This window comes from Aquila chrysaetos, chromosome 3 (assembly GCF_900496995.4).
Source record: "Aquila chrysaetos chrysaetos chromosome 3, bAquChr1.4, whole genome shotgun sequence".
NCBI classification, from domain to species: domain Eukaryota; kingdom Metazoa; phylum Chordata; class Aves; order Accipitriformes; family Accipitridae; genus Aquila; species Aquila chrysaetos.
This window is the reverse complement of record NC_044006.1, coordinates 30,210,834-30,230,646: the sequence shown is the minus strand read 5'-3', so window position 1 is coordinate 30,230,646 and position 19,813 is coordinate 30,210,834. Positions and strand designations below refer to the sequence as shown.

Here is a 19,813-nt window from a genome sequence, read left to right as displayed (position 1 = left end):
AGGCATTGGAACAGGCTGCCCAGGGAAGTGGTTGAGTCACCATCCCTGGAGGTATTCAAAAAGCGTGTAGACAAGGCACTTCAGAACATGGTTTAGTGGGCATGGTTGATGGTTGGACTCGATGATCTTGAAGGTCTTTTCCAACCTAAATGATTCTATGATTCTGTGAAGATATCAAGAAGGTGATAGCAATCCACTTCCATAAAGCACATCAGGTGTGCTGAACCATTTTTTGGCTGCCAGAGGATCTGACTTGTAGGAAAGGTGGGCCCAGGGTCCTCTTTGCTCCAGGTCCTCTGTGCTCCACTGTGGCCAGACACAAGACAGCTTCTGCCTAGAAGCAACACAGCTGTGTTAGAGTGGCATACAGTGTGTGTATATAGAGCACTACGTGAGCACAGCTGTGTGGCTTCCACACCAGGACTGGCTTCTGTCAGCTCAGCTGGGAGTATGGACAAAGAAGTTCAAATCTGTTTTTCTATATGTACCTCTAGACATTGTTTTATTTTTTGTAAATATAGCTAGATTCTTCTAAAGGGTTGCACGAGTCAAAATCAGATGACAGAGCTCTTACAGAAATATAGAATAGTTAAAAAATGTTTTCTTTAAAAGCATTTTAACATTTAGTTGTGGATGCCCCATCCCTGGAAGTGTTCAAGGCTAGGTTGGATGTTGCTTTGAGCAATGTGGTCTAGTGGAAGGTGTCCCTGCCCATGGCGGGGGGGGGGGGGGGGGGGGGGGGTAGAACTAAATGATCTTTAAAGTCCCTTCCAACCCAAACCATTCTATGATTTTTAAAAGGAATCAGCAATTAGGTTTTGCCCAACTCCAAATTATGTTTAGTAGGCACGTACACATAGTCTGAGATCTGACATAATCCTCAAAATAAATAATACGACAAATGGAAGCTGATGCTGGTTTTGTGTTGCTGTGTAATGGAGTTAGAATAATGACAGGACAATAATATAATAGAATTCTGCAAAGCCCTCACTCTGCTTGACTTTAAGTGGAAGTAAAATCTTAGAAATGAGAGGACAATAAAATAATGCTTTGTAAAAAGGATAAAAGAATAATGTTACCTAAGTCTATTAGTGACATAACACACTATGAATGCACTTAAATTAATAGCATCTTTTATCAGTAGATATTTTTCAATTACTGGAATGCTGAAAAAATAAACAGAACAGTAATATAAAAATGAAAGGGATGTAGGAAACTAATTTGTTTAAAAATATGTATCTGTATAGAGAGAGACATACATATATATATATGAACACAAGCATTCTCAGGGATTAGAAACAGTTTGTGTATTCTGTATAATTTAATCTTGTTAGGATGTATCTCAATGCTCTCTCTCACTCTTTGAGGAAAGTTGCCTGCCACTTTGTATTTTGGCAAAGCCAAGTTGTGCAGCTGCTTTGTGCTTTTTTCCTTCCTGCACGGCATATTGTTACAAAGAGGTCTTGCCATGACAAGGCGTTACTAACAAGGAGATCTTTCATGCAGTATGACTGTCCTAGGATATATGCTTGTTACGTGTAAAGCTTTTTTAACCCGTGGTGTATTCTTAAACCTTTCCTAGAGAACTAATCCAACACGTGTGAAATCTGGTGGGAGTTTGACTCACATAAAGGCAAGATCAACGTATTACAGGAATAGTATCCAAATGTTTGTAAACCACTTGGTTATTTCCCAGAACATCTGTTTTAGTGTATTTTTAGTGTGCAAAAGACCATCTTGGTGGTTGCTGCAGAGTGTTTCTCTATTATGTCTGGTAAATAGCTGGTCAAATTCGGGAGGCAGACAGGATGATAATGCTGACTGCTTGTTCTTTAGGTCTTTTTTATATTTTTAGCTTTTGATCCACAGGGGAGGGAGGGAATGGAAGTGTGTGTGAGGGTGGGAACCTTGCTGTGTGTTTTTAAACTTGGTTTAGCGATAGTCAAGCTTGACATAGCTTGCAAGACATGGCCAGCAGACTGAATGCTCTTTAAAAATAGATAAATATAAAGTGTTTGGGAACTCCTGGCAAAAGCTCCTTGTAAATAGTCACTACAATTGATTTTGGACAATAATAAAGAGACAAAAGTTAATTCACTTCAGGATTTATAAGATCTGGAGGCATGCATACCATGAGTTTCTGCAGCTCCCAGCCAAGAATTTCATTTGAAATAATGGCTCACCCTGCTGAGCCACATCATGAGAACTTGCTGCAGATATCAAATGGCACAAGCTGCTTTTGAAGGGGGAGGGCTGTTGAATTTTTGTAGCTAGGAATTTCTGAACGTACACGTGCAACTAAATAGGTTTATAATGTAGGCTTACCAGTTTTGTGATTTAGTCTGATCTAGGAGCGTGGTCTCCTGCATACGGAGTTGCTGCCACTGTTAAGGTTTCCTCCTGGATCTCGACTGGACTCCTACAGTACGCTGCTCTGTGGGACGGCTCTTTCAAGAGTCTCAATAAAGTCTGAACAGCTGAACAACCTGTAATGAGACACTTGATGGAGCTGCCCCACAGGGCTGTGTAAAGACCACAGCAGAGAGTGTGAAATTGTTAAAGACACCACAGGGGTGAAACCAGACAGTGAACTCAGTAGCAAGAGTGATAAACCACTGTTGCTTGACCACACTTGCTGGTCAGGATGCTCCAATAGGAGTTTACATACGTTGTGGAGTGCATTTTGCTGAACGCTGGATCTGCTGAAGATGTAAGTGCCAGGTGCTTTTACTGGCTTTAATTGAACATTTCCTCTCTTAACTGGATATTCCCCACTCACTGAACCAGACGATTTGAATTTCTGAACAGGCTTTCAGAGGACTAGTAGGGACACTAGGTTCATCCCCTCCCCACCTCACAGTTTTTTTCTTTCCAGTCCCTGGAAGGTGTCAAAGCTGCAAGTTAAATTTCTGTCATCAGCCACCTACCTGTGCCCTATCCTTTGTAAAAAAAGTCTATTAATGTAACTTGTAAAAAGCAAAAGATGCCAGACATGCTACCCTTTTCTTCCACCCAGAAGCCTGAATTACTGTGCACCAGAGGCTGTCCACGTGCATTGCCTGGCCTTCAGTAGCCTGTAGTGCCAGCAGCCAAGCCCATAATACGTAAATTGTGCAAGGTTCCCAAGGCAAACGGCAATGCATGTCATTATAAGGTATCATCATAGTCTACCTTATTTTGGGGAGGGTACAGGAATCAGATGGGGAAGGTGAGTGTCAGGAAGTTGAGTTTTTGGTGGAAACCTTGCCCTCTGCCCTGTTAGGAATAAAAACACATGCATGGGTAAATGCTGTAAAAATCATAAAGAAATCTTAGTTAGCTATAAAGATGGCAAACTGTAGCAGTTGTTCCAAAAGAGATGTTTTTTAATGTCCTCACTCTTTGGCATTTAGTAAGCTTCCAGGCATGGAAAGAAAGGAAATTTTAATTTAGAGAAGCCTCCTGCCCTTCTTAGCTAGGGATCAGCTGCCCAACATGAAATAATAATGCATTCAACTGTCCATCTTCTGGTAAGTAACCTTTATCATCATTGCATTCACCAGCACTAACAGCAAACAGTGAGTATGAAATGTTGTATGAATTCAGGGAAAACTGATAGGGTCTTTGTGACCTTAATGTGATTATATTTGTGCTAATGCACACACTATAAAAGAAACCAGAACTCTCAATATGAAGGGTCCAATTCATAAAAAATGTATGTACCATTAACAAGGGATTTTTATGCACTGTACTTAGGGGGTGAAGAAAAGTAGAATGAGTCTATTTTGAATAAAGAACATACTTTTGCAATTATATCCTTTCACCTTTACTGCAGTAGCAATGCTTCTTTTCTCACATGAAGTATCTGAAGTGGAAGAATATTGATATAGGCACCAATAAGAAAAAAAACTTCACTTGGGGAAAAGAGAAAGAAGAAAAGATAAGATAATGAAAGAGGAGCAAAAATAAAGATGGGAAAGAAGAAAATTTAAGGCAGTTGGGAGAGCTGGGTTTTTGTGTTATCTGTGATTTTTGTGCCTTGGTATGGTAGTTTGTTTGGTGGTAAATATAACTGGTGGTTTCCCAGGAGAAGTTCTCTGTAACATGAATCACTTTAATAACCTGATTTTCATTATAAACAGTCATGGAGTTTTAATGTTATCCGTCCTGATCCAGAAAGATGCAGGTACGTAAATACAAGCCAAGCTCTGTGCATATGGGTAATGAGCACAGCGATTTCGGCTACCTTATGTGTCTTGTGGGAGAAGATCCTTTAGGAGAAAATATCCCCAGGGACCAGGCGAAGGCGAGATTTTTGTGCTCTGCTGGCAGAATGATTTCAAGCTCTGCAGTGATTTTGGTAGCTTTGCAGTAGCAACTGCGTGGCAGTTTCAGATAAGTATAAAACTGTGGGGTTTTACTTACTTAAGTACTGAATGATACAGTCAGCAAAGCAAATCTGCTCTATTCATTCTGCTGTCTAATTCAGTCCATTTTGTATGCAGGATTTTTAGCTTTTCTGTACAGGATATTGCATTGGCATATATGTCAATATGGTAGATCAATATGGCATTTCCTTATCGCACCACAAACATTTTCAAAGGTAAACTAGAAGCTTTTTGTACATAGGTAGGGGAAAATTAAGAGTGAGAGTTATAAGTAAGTTGAGACAATCTGACACTGTGGAAGATAAGCACAGTACTTGTATGTTGTGCTAAAATGATCGAACAGTAAAATAATGGTATTGACATTGCAACATTGTTAGGTTTCAGAGTTAACAGGAGCTGGTTGGTAATTCTGCACACACCCAGATCTCTACTTACATGGTTTTCTTTGTGAGGCTGAAATTGCTGCTAAAAAATTAAAAGTTTATAATCTGAAGTAGAGCTCAGCAGGAAAAGGTGAATTGCTTAATGATCTGTGGGATAACCTGATACTTTTTTTTAGCTTTATACAATCCACATGAGTGAATTGTATGCCACATCTTGGTCATGGACTGGAAGAAGACAACTGTCTGACTACTAAAATTAAATATTAGAAGTCCAAGCTTAAATTCATACCTTTCAGTGGATGATTCATTATTCTCATTTAATTTCTGAGCTTGATTTTCTTTGCTGAGGTAACAGGAATATCTCCTCTGATAACCATAGGATAATACCAATGTAAAACAGATTCAGCATAAAATCTCAATTTTCTCTCCTGCAAGTATTGTAAAATTTAGATGTGTTTGTGAAATTCTGTGTAGCAATCTGATTACTAAGGTTTTATGATGAGGTGATTTGGAAAGGCTTCCTACCTACGTGTCCACCCTCTGAGGCAGCAGGAAAATGAAAATAGCAAAATTAAGAGCCACAATATGATGCTTCGTGGCAGAATGAGGATTGTTTGGAGGGAATGTTATGTTTTTTCATTATCAGCTGCATCTTTTTCTTTCAGTTATTAAATTTTGTTCAGCAAGATTGCCTCTGGTATAATTGCTGACAATTAAGGGTTCATTTAATGAAGAGCTGAGTTACTTTAATTGGAGATGATGGACTTTCACACACCATACCTGGTAATTTGAATATTATCAGTCAGTCTATTTAATTTCTTTAAAAAAGTTATCTTTTTTTCTCCTGATAATATGGCTTATGGTCTAAATGCAGCTATATTACATGCTCAGACTGTGAATTTATTAGTTTTAAAAATGTAAGACTATTTTTTCTCACAGGTAGTATTTTCACTTTAATGATTTCATTCTTAAAGCTGTATCTTTAATGTGGGTTAGCTCAATGAGTAAGAAAAGTCTACTTTTGATTTCTTATTGTTACAGTTACTGAGAGATAAATACAAGTAATTTAATGTCACATTGTGGAACTGTATCTAAGGATTTTAATATGAACTGTTGCTTGAAATGCTGTGTTCTTTTATAAATGTTGATTCATTTAAAATATTTGTTTAAATGGGTATCTCAGAAGGATTTATGGGGTTTTTTCATTACTGAAAATCTGGCATTATTAAATTTGATCCTGCTTGTTTTTCAAAGCATTGAGTACTAAAGAGAGGTGGCGTAGCACCTCCCCGGTTCTGATACAAATGTGAGACACACTGAATTCATTCTTGAAGACCGCAAGGAAATTATTTAAGTCCAGATCATCTGCTGAGGCTAGTCCTGTGCTGTGGTTTGAGCATTGGCTTTGAGTGAGCTTTGGTTCAGAGTTTGAGAGGAGACGCCAGTGTGCATTGTGCCTTTGCGCAGGCACAAGCACACACATCTGCAGATGAACCAGGAGGTCCAGGACAGAGCTGGATGTGTGTCTTTAATGCACTTCATCATATATCCTGTAATGTTCTTCAGTATAGTCGCGTTTGCCAGTCAGCTGCAGGTTCCCTGCAAGCATGAGACATCATGTGAGACAAGGGCTGCTGGGATGGGCAGTGCATCCGAGTGCAGGGTGCTGAGGAGCACATGCAGGTTCACCTTGCCAGAGCTGCTGGTAGCCCTAGAGCAGCCAAGGAGTCACAGAGCAGTTTCGTGTTTTGACCCATGCTTTCCTGAACAGTGTAACTGCAGCTGAGGAGATCTAGGTGCCTAAATGGTGCTGATTTGAGAATCCAGATCCGAGTCCCTCTGTCCATTAGTTGCTCATCTGTAAAGTGGGGATTAGAGCATTCTTTCCTTCGTGGGGCACTGGGAGATAAAGACATTTACAACTGAATTACCTGTTGTTTTGCTGAAGATGTGTAGGAAACAGAAAGGAAGCAAACTGTGGAAAGCCTGGTTGTAACTAGTGCGTTTACAGTTCGAATTTTGTATGACACTTGGAGGCCCTGGGATGTGGATTTTTTTTATTTCTTTCTGATGTTTCTCTTGTGGTTTTCTCATTTTTAAACCAGGTATTGTTCAACAAGTTTTTTCGCTTGATTTGGGGGATTTTATTTTTTTTTCTTTTTCATAAGGGGAGAAGATGGTTGCCTTTGTCTTACTTAGCTTTATTTTAAATAATATTTTATTTTAAGAGGTTATTTTACAATGTTTAGAGTGCACTTCAATTTTTTATTGTGTCATGCCCTTCTAGCCCCTTGGCGGGATGAGAGGTGAGTGTATGTATTATATAATTTATAAGTAATTTATGATGAATCACATATGATGAATGCTGCTTATTAAATATTAAATCCTTGTCTACAGTCATGGCTGTACCATAGCAGCAGCACTACTGTCTGTTCATACGGTACTACCGAACAAACTCATTGACTTAAGCTGTGATGGCAGCACTCAGTTATAAGAGAAGTCTTAGCTCCCTGCCTAGGCAAACGGTGTTAAGGAGAATTATTTCTCTTTCCAGGGTAGGTGCCCTGTTACTGCCTTCTCCCTGCCCCTTGTGCATGAGCAATTGGAGGTGTAACGAGTACAATCTCTCCAAAGCATAGTTGAGAACAGAGGAGGTGCTTCTGGTAGCTCCCCAGCTCCATAGGGACTGCTATGAGTCCTGGTTCCTTGCCACCATACCCCTCGCTGACAGAAGGCTGGGCAGTGCTGGAGGATAGCCTAACAGGAGGTAACGGCCTGGATCAGGACAGGTGGAAAATCTAGGCTAGATTTTGACAGGCCATTTTTATTAGCGAGGACTGGAATTTGGACAGGGGAATAATTTACCTGCAGAGGTCATTCCAGCATCTGGAACTAATGAACTCCCAAATGAAGGCACTAAAACAGAGGGGAAAAACAATGCAGGGGATTGTGCACTGCCAGTTTTGGGCAGTGGTCTTAATGAAGGTATTTTTCCAAATTAGTAGCAAAGAGTCTGTGAATCAGAAATAGAAGCTGTGACACAGAGCTCTCCCAACTCCTCAGATCCTCTGAAATCAGTGGAATCCACCCAGTCAACATTATAAGGCAGAAAAAGAAAAGTAGCCTTCTACCAGTGTTTTGTGCTCGGCTTTGCCTTCTTGGGAGCTTTGACCTGTGCGTCGGTCGTAGTTTAACCCCAGCCAGCAACTAAGCACCACACACCTGCTCACTCACTTCCCCCCCACCCAGTGGGATGGGGGAGAGAATCGGAAGGAAGAAGATAAAACTCATGGGTTGAGATAAGAACAGTTTAATAGAACAGAAAGGAAGAAAATAATAACGATAATAATAATAATAGTAAAATGACAATAATAATAGAAGAATTGGAATATACGAAACAAGTGATGCACAATGCAATTGCTCACCACTCATCAACCGATGCCAGTTTGTTTCTGAGCAGTGATCCCCCCAAGGCCAACTCCCCCCAGTTTATATACTGGGCATGATGTCACATGGTATGGAATATTCCTTTGGCCAGTTTGGGTCAGCTGTCCTGGCTGTGTCCCCTCCCAACTTCTTGTGCCCCTCCAGCCTTCTTGCTGGCTGGGCATGAGAAGCTGAAAAGTCCTTGACTTAGTCTAAACACTACTTGGCAACAACTGAAAACATCAGTGTGTTATCAACATTCTTCCCATACTGAACCCAAAACATAATACTGTACCAGCTCCTAGAAAGAAAATTAACTCTATCCCAGACGAAACCAGGACAGCGTCTTGCTGAAGATAGCGTACAGCAAGGAACAAATGCTGTCACTGTGTGTGATGCAACAGAACTTAACCCTGAAATCCTCGCTTCGCTCTATTTACTGCCAGCCTAGCAGGCAGATTTTCCTGCATGTTTTGAAAAAAATCCTGACTCTTGATTGGCTGTTATAGCAGGTAGATTAGAATGAGTCTGAGAGGAAATGTGAGAATTTCGGCACGCATGATTTCATATAGGGTGGCCATGTAAGCCCACATTCATGCATGTGAAAGTGTGTGCTGGTTGCTGAGATGCCTGCATGGTATGGAAAGTGAGCTAGAAGCAACAGGCAGAGCATTGGAGGACTGAAATAAAAAGATACATCATCTGTGATGAGTGACCAGTACGAAAGGAATGTAATCCAAAGTGATTCCAATTAGTGCAATGCAAAAGGAAAGGAGTGTAATTAATTTTGGCTTTATTTTATGGTCCTGTGTAACCCATTTGTACTATGTATAGCTTGTGAGATGAAATATTGCAAAATCCTTAGGGTACAGATAACAGAAAACAGTGGTTCTTAGGATAGCTGCACCATGGAAAAAAAATACTAAAGCACAGGCATATTTCTTCAGAACTTCTTGTTTCCTGAGAGCTCAAGCTATAGTAATTGCAATAAAATCTAATTCTAGTGAATATTTTACTCCAGTTTTGTTCTTCTCCCAAAGCTTTCATAGGACAATTTAATGACATGACAGATTATCAGGAGCTTGTTTTAATGTTAATTAAATCACACACAAAGACAACATTCTCAGCCCTTAAAATTACATAAACAAAATTGACTTATAAGAATTGATCTTAATGGGGAGTGATATATTCATTGGTATTGAGCCTTTGATCTAATATCACTTTATACATACAGCTGTGATGAGAAGATTAAAAAAACCCCATAACAATATGTGGAAATTACCAAAGGTAAAAGTGTGTTTAGTAACATCGCACTTTATTTTCTATAGGAGGAACCCATACTGAAGAAAACCTGTCTTTGGTCTTAGGGATGGGAGCAGCACTAGGATTGTAATGCATGTGAAAGAAACAGTTTTCACTGAATCTTGCATATCTAGTTACATTTCTTTCTTTTCAAGTAACTCAGTTGAGTAAATTGCACATAAAAAATTTAGTGACTGGGTCTCTTTTTGCATGTTATTAGGCAATTGTTGGAGTCCTCACCGATTATAGTAGGTCAGCTTATTCTCATTATTAAATGACAGTGGTCTTTAAAATGCCAAACATATTTTTATAGAATTCACTTTATAAAATGTCAGCAAGTCTGTATGTTTTTATTAGTTCCAAATCAGATATTTCAATATACCATTTGTAAGTATTCCCAAAGCAATGTCCATTTCTGACTTTTTGAGACCACACAAAAATATTACAGATTAATCAGATTTTCAGATTTCTGCATAACTTTGCACATTTATTGTTTAATCTTATTCTAAAATGCTGTTATGATTGACACCCTGTTGTAGAGATAGAAGTCAACTGAATAATATGTAGCAGTCAATTTTATTTGTACCTTAATGTGCTGAAGGTTTGGGGGGGGTGGGGGGGGAGGTGTTTTGTTTTTTTTCCACATTTCCATTATTTATAAGTCTGTCCCCTTGGAGAATATATAGAAGAATTTGTTTTAAATGAGCTGATAATACCCTCTTTAAAATTTATAAGTATGACAGAAATCGTATCCTTTTTCCTTACCATGCCAGGGTGTGCCAATAAACTGGTTCTGAATTTTCTTGCACTTGCTATTCATAGGACAAACATTGGAAAAGAGCATCTTGTTAAGGTTTACTTAAGATGAAATTTCAACCTCTCATCAGAAAAAACTAACAGAACAGGAGCTATCATACCAACCAGGAAACCTGATGCTGTTGCCAGGGTTTTCCTTTTAAGAGACCACAGTACTCTTGCAGCTACTTTTGATACTTGCTGTCATTCTTCAGCTTCAAAGATAAATGTGGGCCTGATCGTGCCATCAGGGCTGAAAAACTTTGTGAATCAATGCAAGTCCTTTACCCAGAGGAAATGGAGGATTGGGACGTAGTTTTGAAAACATCTTGGTACTTTCTTACAACTGATAGGATGTTTTTCTTTCTCTTTTTCCTTTTCAAATCTGTATTGCTGACTTCAGCGAAATCCTGTAGGGCTGGACTGTGTTCGGTACTTAGCAAGTCATTAGTGCCCAGCATATAGTTCGATTGTTGGATATTGATCATCTCAATAAATGCTGGAAATCCTTGGTTTCACAGAATTTTGCTTACCCCCCACATGCCACTTAGAAAACAAGCTGTCATTTGGAAGCATACCTGTTTTCAGTTTTCATGGTGCCTTTCTATTGCGCATAGTATAGCCTTTGCTGCTTCAGTAACTGACAAAAGAAAATACTTTATTAAGATACAAAGTAGATGTGACTTGATTGGTTTTTAAATAATTTTTGCTTTCAGAAATTAGAATGGCTGATGCTCACCTAAGCGTAAAAAATGCAGTTCCCACACACGCGGAGTGCTCATGTACTGTATGTAAATTGATGTATAATGCAACCCACATTAGCTGGGTTGATGATAGCTTCAGTTTCACTGCTGTCAGATTTTAGTAGCTCCTTGAATGAGTTTGCTGGTCTGAATGAATGTTAGCATAATTTATGCAGCTGATAAGTGATTTGAGTGCTTGAGTTATTGATAAAGCACTTTAACTTATCATTTTCAGCTTGATGTTATGTGACATCAGAGTAGAAGGTAATGTGGCAGTCCCCAGGCTTGATATTAAAGTCAATCTGCTCTGTGGATTTCAGAGGCCAGAGGAAACACAGTGCTGCCTGACACGAGTCCAGCAGACCAGCACCAACCCGGTCAGTCCCATCCCGCATTCCCTGTTGGGCCTCAGGTCAGTATCTTTTCTTTTGAATAATCGAGACGTGCAATTTGATGAAAAGTAAATAACTGTGATTGATCATCTTTGATCTGTGTAATGTAGAAAATGTGATTCTGGCTGCATTCAGTGTTAAAAAAAGGAGCATGTGTGTATCATGTATGTTTTAAAAGTTATTTGTTTGGAAAGATTAGCTTTTTGTATGTTTTTCAAAAATAAAACCTAAGTAGTTTTGTATATTTAGGAGTTTAAATTATTTGAATTTCTTATATAAGTTATTTTTTAAATTCATGTCATAATTTAACATTAAAAAGCTTGTACAATTTTAATGCAACCTTATTGGCTCTGACAGTTCTGCCTGTCACACACAGCTCCTGCATTAGTAAAGGCATTTCATTATCTTTTATGCCAGGTATCTATTTTCTTTAGAGCAAAATGTAGGCATAATAGTATGGCATTCAAATGTATAACATTTTGAAATATTTCCCATATGATGTCACAATTTTATCCAAGTTTAACCATACTCTAAGAAGATATTCAATGTTTTTCCACTTCTTAGGACAGTCTTGGTCCACATAGCTTCTTGTAATTGTTACTATAGTGTCTTCTGCTTTTACCAATCAGTATAAAACTGGGAAAATCTGGGAAATGTTGGCATTTAGGTACTTGTAGGCTGACTTGAGTTAGGCCGCCTTGTGTTCATAAATTATCTTCAGTGCATGTGTAATGAATTTTCCAGTCTAGATTCAACTGGGATTGCTACCATGCTACATGACTGTAAGGCTTACAGCTTCAGCCTGTCAAGTTTGTCAAAACTTTCTGTGTTGGTGAAAATGTATGCTTTAAGATATTGGAAGCAGTATATGTCTATAATGGAACAACGAAAGGATCCCAAGCCAGAAGAGTTTTAAGTGTGTAATACTGAGTTATGCACACTAAAATAGGCTTGCTCTCTGTGTTTTGTTACAGCCATTACTGACAGCCCAACAGTTAGCCTCAGCAGTAGCGGGGGTGATGCCAGGAGGCACTCCAGCCCTGAATCAGCCGATCCTTATTCCTTTCAACATGGCTGGGCAGCTGGGGGGCCAACAAGGACTTGTCCTAACTCTACCTACAGCAAATCTCACCAACATCCAAGGGCTGGTAGCAGCAGCTGCAGCAGGAGGCATCATGACTTTGCCATTGCAAAATCTACAAGGTAAGTCATGTTTATCATTTTTCTAATAGGTTCTTTTGCTTGTTTGTTTCACTTTATCTCTCTCTTTTAAACCGAGTGATCTCTTTTTCCATGTAAGTGTTGCTTTTGATGTGTCTTGAAAGTTAATACTTGGATTGTTTTTGAATACTTGAGAGATACTTAAGGGATATTTGTATTTTTATAAAAACAGATTGGAGGTTGGGTCTTAGATTCTATGGGTCAGTAACATAAAGTACTTGAATGATTCATTAGGCCTTTCTGTCATCAGTGATCAATGTTGCCTACTCACAGTTCACTTCGAAATTTCAAATGGCAGCATGAAGACAAGTATTCTGTTTCACCACTGCTGATTAGGGTAGCTGAATGAATAGGGGCAGCTAAAAACACGGTATTGCATGAAAATAACTTTTAAAAAAAACATTTCATTATAAAATCAGAGTTTTCTCAGCTGCCATCAGTGCCCCACAGCGCATTCTCGTTCTTGCTGTAGGAGGTCTGCTTTATCAATAAGGTTCTGCCATCGTCATCCAAGCTGTTGAGTGAGTTACATGACTCCAAAGTCGCAAGCAAAAAGTTCATCTCTCTGTCTTCCCCATTATCTGAGCTGTACCATGTTTGCAACAGTTCAACCCTAAGATATCTGCTGCATTCTCCCTGTGGTCTAAAATCAGACTGAAAAGCAGTTCTGTAAGATCCCTGTTCTTCCCTAGTATTCTCTGCAGTTCAATCAATGTGTCTAACACTGTGTAGAAATAGTACTCAATCCAAACACATATAATATAAAATACAGATGTATTTATTTACTACTCTTAATTATGTTAATTGCTTCTCAGAAGGCAGTTGCTGCTGAACAGAACTGAACCAAGTGTAGCAAGATAAGTATTAGCTAATATCTTACAATAGAATTGTACAGCTTTAGTGGAAAAGGATTGTAAGGAAGTGATTGTCCAGTGTGAAAATTATAAAGTTGTGAGCAGGAATATCAAAATAAAGCTTTAGCTCTTTCAATTTACTTTATTTATTTTTATTTATTGTTGATGTAAATGGTAGGGAAAGTTTTCCTCGAATGGAATGGTAATTTTTTAAATGAATACTCTGCACTGCATGCTAAGTACTTTTTAGTTATTAAACTCTGGTGACTGCTCATTACCAGATGAATTGTTTGAAGCACCAAATCCTACAGGTTGTGAAACAGAGAAAAGAAAGAGACAGCTCGTGTGTTGAACAAACTCCTTTACAAACCGCACGCATAGTACTCTCACCTGTTGGAGCAGCTACTTGCCTTTACCTTGTGCATGTTTTAAAGTTTAATGTCAACAGACCTCTCTTATCATAGTTGTAAATGGTTTTCACTTTAATGTTTAAAATAATGTCTGTCTCATACCATTAAGCTGCACCGAAGAACCTGTCATTCATAAATCATAGATGAAAAGGACACACTAATGCACAAATTTTGCTTGTTTAAAATTTGAGAGTGCATGTAAAGTAGGGAACTGGAGATTAAAAAAATAATGCGGGAACAGGAGCGGGTAAAAGCAGATATAACAAAGTGAAGGGGAAGTGGCTTTTTAGCGTAGGTGGATGATGAAATCTTAATGAAGAAACAGGCATTATAAAAATGTATCCTTCCACTCTGGAGTGCTCCAGGTTATAGTTGCTGGGTATGTAGTATTATAAATAAACATAAGCTCGTGCAGTTTTTACGTCATTTATTCACCCTGTGTTGCAAAGCTGGAGGGTAAGGATTAAGCCAGGCAACCTTTGCTCTTTAGTTTAGCCATGGGTGTCTAATTGCTACCTAAAAGGTGTAACTCTGCTGCCAAATAAATTTTGCAAGCAATGACCTTACCGGATGGAAAGGTTTCCTCTATAATTTTTACTGGTAGATAGAAGCATGGGATCAAATAGGGACTTGCTGGAGCATCAGGTGCAGTTCCTTGTCTATGGATGCAATCACACCTTCCATAAAGTAGCTGAAAGGAACAGAACCCATGAATTCACTTAGTTGCATTGCTGTTTGTCGTCTTCTCTACCCTTCCTTCCCAATCCTCTAAGCAAGTGCCACTGCCCTCATTATTTGGAAGTGAAACTGATACACAAGGAAATGAAGTAACTTGGTCAAGATAGCTCTTAAGAGCCCTGAATCACAGTTGTAAGCTTTTGTTGCTTCCTATATAGCCCACTACACAATGTGTGCGTGAATGTAGGTAGGAGTCAGGTGAGAGTGCTGTGTTTCTGGAGAACATATTTCTCTGTGTGATATCATCAGTTCCATTGAACCTGATTGACTTCTGGTCCCTGTTTTTTGTGGTTATTTGAAAGATCATCACAGAATGTGTGTTCTGTTTTGTAGCCAGCACTTTTATAGGTATACTCATAGAAGCCTATGCTTCAACACAGTTTTGGTAATTTCTGCCCTTTGGGTGAAATCAGACCATATTCATCAACTTCCATCTCTCTTAAGTCTCACTGTGGCATGGTCAACCTAGACGACTGGGGGACATGTTTTCATGCTGCTCTCTAACCTGTCTCACTACTCCTGATGTTGTCACGTCTGCTGTCCCTGAATTTCCAGTGCAGTCAAGCATAGATGTCCACAGCTTCTGTGAGCTGGGTCTTCTGTCTTCTTTTTCTTCTCTTATCTGTGAACTTCTAAACCTCTTCATCATGAACTACCCCAGCTAGGTAACTCAAAAGGCACTCTGAAGACTTTTTGAATAATGTATGAATTCAGAAAAGTTCTGATCTAGCAGAGTACTTGGATTCATACTAAATGTCGATCAAGGGAGTAATCCCACTACATTTTGTGTGATCCACATATACGTTTAACTGATTTTCTTCTCGGGGACTTTTGGGTCTGGTTCAGGGTGATAAGTATGAGACCTCAGGGTGACTGGATAAAACAATGAAAAGCCTTGCTTGTGGAAAGAGAAAAGAGCATTCAGTGATAGGAATCATAGACAACAGAAGTTCAGTATTTAAAATGAGAAAACAAGAGTTTCTTTAAAAATTCAAGACATTGGTAAAATGGAGCAATTAATGCTATGGAAATTACTCACAAAGTATAACTTATTCAGTGAAATTACTTATTCTTCAGTTGTCAGTTACTTATAAATAAGATATTTTTTTCCCCAAAATGTATTCGTGTTAAATTGTTCAGTTTCTATATGGTGCTGATCCACCACTAAGTCAATAGGAATTCTGTTCGTGTAAGTGGAAAGAGGTTTAGACTAAGCCTCTTTCAAAACTAATTTTCTTGACACATACTTGATTATTTTCTGTTCATTACACTGTGTCATTTGCCATACACACTGCTATACCATATCTGTTCCCTGAGCAAATAAGTCAAATGTGTGTGAACAGAAGGAAGGGAGGTGAATGTGTAAATTCTTGCTGTGAAACTTACAAAAATATGTTTTCCCTGGCTTCTATTAAGGAAATTTCATATGCACGAGGAATATGCAAAGAGTACAATTTACTGAGATGCCAGAGGGCAGAATAGAGCCATCTGCTTTCGAGTAAACAGAAGTCCCTGAACATAACACATATTTACCTATGGAACTTGGGCTTTCCACCAACAGTTCTTTAAAGAAAACAATAAAATCAACAACCATAACTTTTTACTGTAACCCACTAAAAGCATTGAAGACAAATTTAAAGACCATGCAAGAAAGCTGTTGTCCCAAGAAATTTATACACCTGTTTTCCCCTCACCATTTCTTAGACTTACAGCTGGAACATAGCCGTGCTTTCCCAACCCACAAAAATTTTGGAGGTGTCACAATAGCAATGGTGAGGTTGTGAGAAGGGAAAAAGTGAGGCAGGTACCCTATAAGATAATGTGTTGCCTGTCTGTTGCTTTTAGTCCATTGCTTCTTGGCCTGTCCTTACTGACTTGATGCAGAAAACACTCTGCCAGCTTTACTCTTATCATCCAAACTGGTGTTCATCAATATTCAACTTTCCGTCTTCGGGAAACTTTTCTCTGGGCTGAACAGTTTCAGTTTCTGCATCTCCTTTGCCAGGTCAGATTTCTCTAGGTTTTGGGGAGGTGTGTTCTTTTTTTTTTAATTTTAGTTATTCTTTTCAAGAGTCTCTCCGAGGGACTAGTAGTTGCTTAATCTTGGAGTATTCTGTAATGCCTGGGAGCTGCTATTCACGGAAGGACATTCTCTCCTTAAGCCCATCTGATTTTTATGTCTCACTGTAATATTTCTGTATATCTGAACAGAAAGATACCTTTTTGGGGGCTGAGTTTGTTCTGTCTTGTTTTCTTAATATAGTTTTTAACCCTGTTGATTTCATGTTGAAATAACTGGGAAATGTGAAGGTATTCCAGTGCCTACAGCTCACTGCTGGCCAGTTGTGCACCATGAATAACAGTTTGGGATTCTCTCTGCAAAGGGTTGGCCCAAATATATTACATCACATAGCAATGGCACAACAGCATTTTAGATACCGCCACTGATACGGAGCTTGAATGACACTTGAAACTTGAAAGAAATCAACAAGTTGGAGATTCTAGCCTCATGGCACTGAAACTTTGTGTATTTTATTTCCACTACACATTGTACTGTTCCTAAAGTGGATGTCAGTAATTTATTTCCAAGTCAGAGTTTCTCAATCTTGAGTTCTGAAAGAAATGAGAACAAACTATCTCCCCAAATCATTAGTGAAAGGCTTCAGTGCTGAAAGGAAGCCTTGCGTGGCTGAAAATGTGAAATCATTAAATTACATTATTTAAACAGCGGCAGGTCATATTTTAGCTGCAATACAATGGAAGGGGAAATGTATTAAACATCTTGAGAGCTAGGAGACAGCCATTAAAATGCAGTGATATGGGTAACAATAGACGTAGAGGATGGTAAAAAAAAAATATTTTTTTTTTTATGTGGAGATCAGTCAAAATGAATGTTAGGTAAAGACAATAGTAACAAAAAGGAAAAAAAGTATTGTTTACATTTATTAGATCTTGTTTCATCTGAACATAGATTTGTATCATTAATTGTGCAACAGACAAAGTAAACATGCTCTGTCTCCATTCCTCCATGTACACATACCTTAAAAATCAGAAATCAGAGAGAGATGAAAAACAAAAAAGAGACAGAAAAGAAGTAAACTACAAACCTCAATTGCTTACTCATCTAGAGTCCAAATTCCAGTTTTTTAGAACATTTCCCCTTTTAACTAAAGTGATGCAGTCCCTATTCATTTGTATTCCCCTTCAAGTAACATGAAATAGCTTTCAGAGTCTACAGAAAGGCAGTGTTTCACTTATGTATTTTAATGAGCACCAATGTCAGTAATAATCAAAATGATGTTTCACTTAGAGGAATAGTTTATTCCCAGGTACTTCTGCAGTATACTAACATAACCAGAACAAGAATGACAAGAACCAAGAAAAGGAGCTGCACTGACTAGCAATTTCTGTGAAGCCCTCAACCCAAATATACCTCCCCATCACTGTATAAATGCTGCACAAAATGCAGTCATTGTGAAGGGTTTGCTTACACAAAGAAGGGGTTAGCCACCCCCTAAGAGTAACCTCCCTACCTTAGTACGTGGAAAGAAATAGGAGAAATTTGTGCATCATTAAGCACAATGTGCCATGCACAGAGCTCCTATGGATTAGGAGCCACTACAGCAGGTTTCCTCAGGCTAACAGCTGTATCCCATCCAAACTGTGTTGTAGGGGAACTGAAGTAATAGGCAGAGATCCCTAAAGATGGGGTAGGTAGAATGTTTTGTGTCTCTCTCTGGTCCCCCAGGAAACATACTGTTTGGGAGACCTTACATGTCCTTTTGCGACAAAGGGCAAAAACTGCTTTTCTGAAGGTAGTACAGAAAGAACCTTACCAGGCTGTTTGTTTGTTTGTTTTTTCCCCCACCATACAAGGCTTCTCCTGTGGGAATGCTGTGGCCCCATGTTAATTGCTCATCTTGTTCAGTGACAAATTGCTGCCTTCACAGAGGGAATGTGAAAGGTTCAGGGCTTTATTAGTTACTAGTTGTTTATTGATCACTCCCAGTGTGTTAGCTATTTGTTGTTTGGATTTTCTGCCCCATAAGTTAAAGGCCTACTGTCAGAGGCATTAAAATGCAGTAGTCTTAATGCTTGTGTGCTGTGTTGACTTCCACCCAAAATAGACCTCAGACATGTCTATTTTTTCGCTACTGATGGTTATGGAATGACATCAGTGAGGAGTAATGATGTGATGTAGATCAAATTAATTCTGAAATCAAAGTGTTCGCACCTACTTAAACTTTGCGGGCCAAGTTTTGGCAAGAGTCTCAGTTTCCAGACTTGTATGCCAAGAAGCAGACAGGAAAGACAAGTAGTCTGCACCTCCCCAAAGTTTCCACCAAAAAACTGTTGGTTAGCTACCCTCTAGCAGACATGGCCACTAGGCTAGGAGTTGTGGTGTGACTGGTATGCAAGACCTGGGCATTTCTTGGAGTGTTACCCTTTATTCAGCCCTGAATCAGACTGATACTGCTCCTGGCAGGAATATTCTGCGTACAGGATTATAAATGAAATTTCTGTCAACCAGAACATGGATGCATTTTAATGCTGCTTTTAAAGTATATCTTCGCACCTGCTTCCAGGAACCTTTAATCTTCTTCTTGAATTTAGACTGTGACAATTTAAATTAATGTAGAGAAAACTCATTCCAATAATGTGAAGCACTTAACTTACTGTAATCTTACAAAAGCCAAGAAATTTCAAATGCAGGTGAAAATCCTAACTAGTGTTTGTCACTGTTCCTCACCTCTGCATTGTAGCGTGCATGCTACATGCACTGGTAGATCACATGCAAATAGATAGGTACATCTATATGGTATATGCATATATGACTCATATGCTGATCCAAGACTCTTTACTGCAATAAAGTGAGTTGTAGAAGGATTACCAGGATGGATTTGCAGCCTTCATTCTTAATTTCCTTGCCTTAGTGGATTTAAGTCAGACATTTATAGTCTTTGTGGTTTAATTTCCTTTGTTTTTCTATGGTGTTTGTATTAATAAAATCCCTATGATTCATGCTTTAAAAACTCCCTGGATACAAACTTGTGTTCCTGACAGACCAGTGCGGTTCTAATCAAGCACATATATATTTAGGGACTCATAAAAACCACAAAGTCTTTATTGACCAACTGGGTTTACGGGCTTTTTTAATAGTGTGAATTTTGAATGCATGGAA

General features: G+C 38.8%; 1 protein-coding gene across 4 annotated transcripts in view; it reads left to right on the top strand.

Moving 5' to 3' along the window:
* POU6F2 (POU class 6 homeobox 2) overlaps nucleotides 1–19,813 on the top strand; it is a 316,623-nt gene that overhangs the window by 123,898 nt on the left and 172,912 nt on the right. For all 4 annotated transcript variants that reach the window (XM_030009371.1, XM_030009370.1, XM_030009372.1 and 1 more), the window contains exons 3-4: nucleotides 11,337–11,428; nucleotides 12,383–12,611. In XM_030009371.1, coding sequence (XP_029865231.1) covers nucleotides 11,337–11,428; nucleotides 12,383–12,611 — 321 coding nt within the window. The remainder of the gene's footprint in view (nucleotides 1–11,336; nucleotides 11,429–12,382; nucleotides 12,612–19,813) is intronic.